The following is a 3662-nucleotide window of genomic DNA, read 5'->3' on the forward strand; positions in this document are numbered from 1 at the left end:
CAACAGGTGGCAGGGTGGCTCAGCTAAAACAAAAAAAATGTAGCTGATTTGGTAAAGGAATTTTGAATCTAGAATTTTAAATTATGTGTAATAGAACAGTGTTATATTGTATTTTCAATTGTAGTATTATGCTCTTTTAAAAATACTGTTTAACTTTTTGTGTTTGTATCTGCCCTTCTCCTCTCCTACCTTTGAAATAGAAACGACTATGACGATACCATTCCAATCTTGGATGCACTAAAAGTCACCGCCAATATTGTGTTTGGATATGCCACGTAAGAAAATTTTACATTTGTGTTCCAGAGTCCTTTATTCTGCGTTCATTTTTTTTATGGTAGATTAGAAGCCTGGAAATAGCCATAGACATATAGGCGTAAATTTGCCTCCTTGATATTCGTGATAGCAAATTTTAAATAATCGACTTTAGCACTTCATGCCTTGGAATCTTCTTTTTACTAAGCACCAAAGCTGCTGCGTAAAGATTAACTCTTTATTTAGGATGTCTTGCAAGAGGCCCAGAGTAAATGAGGCTCATCAGTATCTAGGAAAACCCCGTGTGGCAAGTGTTTGCTTTTTCAAAAGTGATTCTTTTCTTTTATCTCTTTGCCGTTTTTAAGGTGTCAGGGAGCAGAAGCTTTTGAAATCCAGCATTCTGGATTGGCAAATGGAATCTTCATGAAATTTTTAAAAGATAGATTATTAGAAGACAAGAAAATTACGGTGTTACTGGATGAAGTTGCAGAAGGTAAAATAAAAAATGAAGACGAAGCTACTTGGGGTTCTCAGTTTGGTGATTGTCTTATTCCTGCAGTTACTAGGCAGGTTTGGAGTTAGTATTTATTTTTTTATGTAAGGTTCAGCAACACTCCTATTTAGTTACTTCCTTCTCTCTTGACTGAGCTGCATGCCATCTGGGCAGCATTAAGGCTGACTCCAGACATGATGTGAAATAAATGAAGGTGAATCTTCAGAGCCCTTTCCCATGCCTGGCGCCCGGTGCTGCCCAGTCTACTTTTTGCCAAAACAATTGCTTGATCCACATTCCCTCTCAGCACCAGACAGATGAAACCTCACATAAATTTTGAGGCCTTGGCAGAAAAAAACTGGGTTCTTTTTTATCTTTTTCTTTCAGTAAATCTGCACCTGGACTTTTTCTTGGGAAGCTTTGTGGGTCTTGTTTGTTTGTTCGTCTGTGTGTTTCATTCTATTGTACTGTGAGAGGTTGTTTTGGTTTTTTTCTATTACAATTGACATCCAACATTATTTTTGTATTAGTTTCAGGTGCACAGCACAGTGGTCAGACATTCACACAACCCACCAAGTGATCCCCCTGATAAGTCCAGTACCCACCTGGCACCATCATGGTTATTACAATATTATTGGTTATATTCCCCATACTGTACTTTACAGCCTCATGACCACTTTGTAACTACCAGTTTGTACTTCTTAATCCCTTCCCCAACCCCCCTTCCCACCTAGCTGCCATCAGTTTTTTCTCTGTATTTATAAGTCTGTTTCTGTTTTGTTTGTTCGTTTATTTTGTTCTTTAAATTCCACATACAAGTGAGATCATATGGTGTTTGTCTTTCTCTGTCTGACTGTTTCACTCAGCATGATACCCTCTACGTCCATCCATATTGTGGCAAATGCTACGATTTCATTTTTTTATGACAGTAATATTCTATTGTATATATGTACCACATATATGAGACGGTTGTTTATCTTGTCATCTATAGATGGACACTTAGGTTGCTTCCATGTCTTGGCTATTATAAATAACACTGCAGTGAACACAGGGGTGCCTATAACGTTTCAAGTTAGTGTTTTGTATTTCTTTGGATAAATACCCAGAAGTGGAATTGCTGGGTCGTAAGGTAGTTCCAGCTTTAATTTTTTGAGGAACCTCCATACTGTTTTCCATAGCAGCTGCTGAACTTAGCGGTTTTCACTTTTTGCTTTAAGGACGCGAGCCTCGCTGTCTAACACGGTGTCTTGCATTTCCCTCCACTCCTTCCCCTTCTTGCCTGGTATCATGCTGTGCTCGTGTCAGGGACTCAACAAGTACATGTCACATCAGTAGATTAGCATATATTTTTTGAAATGCCATTTTGTAAGCTATCTCTAAAAGAAGGAAATTCTGTTTCAGACTAGCTCACTAGGAAAATGGAATTTCATGGGTGTCCCAAAGGTGGCAGTTTGAGTATAAGGTATCTGAGTGTTTCACTCTCAGCTTAGTCACATTTGTTTATTTTCATGGTCTTATCAGCGTAGATCTTCTCACTGGGTGGCTGACTGTACCCCTTTCCCATAGTGGTGGGAACATAGACAGACAGCTGGGGCCTTGGACCTCCTCCAACCAGAGAGCTCCTGCTTTTATCTGTTTTGCATATTGAGCTGCCCTGTAAGCTCTTATTTGAAAAAAACTTTCTGCTGCTTAAAAGAAAAAATAAAGCCTTTGGAGCATGTGAGTTATTTTCAAACTGAGATCTGTGAAGTTGCTTCAGAGACTCTGAAATATTTTATTCTAATTTTGTACTTTAAAATATAATTTAACTATTTTAAAATTTAATAAAAAGCAGCAGGTCCCCCGTATATGATGTATACCAAGCATGTATATAGCACAACATGTGTGTTCAGTTCTAAACCTAAAACTTGTCACATACTATTTATTAATACCTGCATGAGTAAAAATTAAAACATGCATGGGAATAGTCACAGTGCACTGGATAATGGTTACTCTGAGTCAGGAGGGCAGTGGTAATGTTTTAACCATATTGATGGTTTTGACACGTAATTTCCTTTTTTAAAAAATAAATAAATCTGTGGTAAAGACAGTGTGTTTTAACTTTCTCATAGATGAACAGTCATATGTTTACTAACTGAATGTATTTCTCAACAGAGTCTAGACATAAAATGACCATGTCTGACCTGTCAATGAAGAAATATGCTTTCAGCTCTTTGTGAATTTCAAGGCTTAGAAAATTAAGGATTCATTATTAGAATGTAGAAGATAAAAGCTAGAAAGGGGCTTTAGAAGTGAGCGGGTTTGGTATTTTTATCTGTTTGCTTACTGCCAGGTCCCTACCACTTTGAATCATGACTGGCACATAGGAAATGGTGCTTAGGAAATTTTTGTTGAGTGAGTAACTGACGTTGAGCATCTAACCTGATTTGGAGGAGAGTTCTTGGCCTAAATATTTAAAACATAATGAAAGGATTGTGGTCTTAAAAATATTTACTTCTTACCTTTTAGATATGGGTAAATGTCACCTCACCAAAGGCAAACAGGCTCTAGAGATCCGAAGCAGTTTATCTGAAAAGAGAGCCCTTACCGATCCAATCCAAGGCACGGGTTATTCGGCAGAATCTCTGGTGCGGAATCTACAGTGGGCCAAGGCACACGGTACCGTAAAGTACTTTTTGTGAGGTCTTTCTATGATACACTTATATTGAGTCATGAAGTTTGACTATGTAGCTTTCCTCCTAATTCTGCATTAAAAATTGTTTAGCCTGGGCCGGCCGAGTGGCGCGATGGTTAAGAACTTGCTTGGGATGCCAGAGGGCCCCGGTTCGGATCCCACATACGAGGGCCAGTTACACTGCCCTCCACAGCTAAGATGCTGAACAACAGCTCAACCTGGAGCTGGGCTGCCGTGGGTCGC

At 38.9% G+C, this 3662-nt stretch overlaps 1 protein-coding gene across 2 annotated transcripts in view; it reads left to right on the top strand.

Moving 5' to 3' along the window:
- MALT1 (MALT1 paracaspase) overlaps positions 1-3662 on the top strand; it is a 92161-nt gene that overhangs the window by 80271 nt on the left and 8228 nt on the right. For both annotated transcript variants that reach the window (XM_019640693.1, XM_019640692.1), the window contains 3 exons: positions 201-275; positions 618-745; positions 3254-3403. In XM_019640693.1, coding sequence (XP_019496238.1) covers positions 201-275; positions 618-745; positions 3254-3403 — 353 coding nt within the window. The remainder of the gene's footprint in view (positions 1-200; positions 276-617; positions 746-3253; positions 3404-3662) is intronic.

The sequence above is a fragment of the Hipposideros armiger genome, unplaced genomic scaffold (genome assembly GCF_001890085.2).
Source record: "Hipposideros armiger isolate ML-2016 unplaced genomic scaffold, ASM189008v1 scaffold_52, whole genome shotgun sequence".
NCBI lineage: Eukaryota > Metazoa > Chordata > Mammalia > Chiroptera > Hipposideridae > Hipposideros > Hipposideros armiger.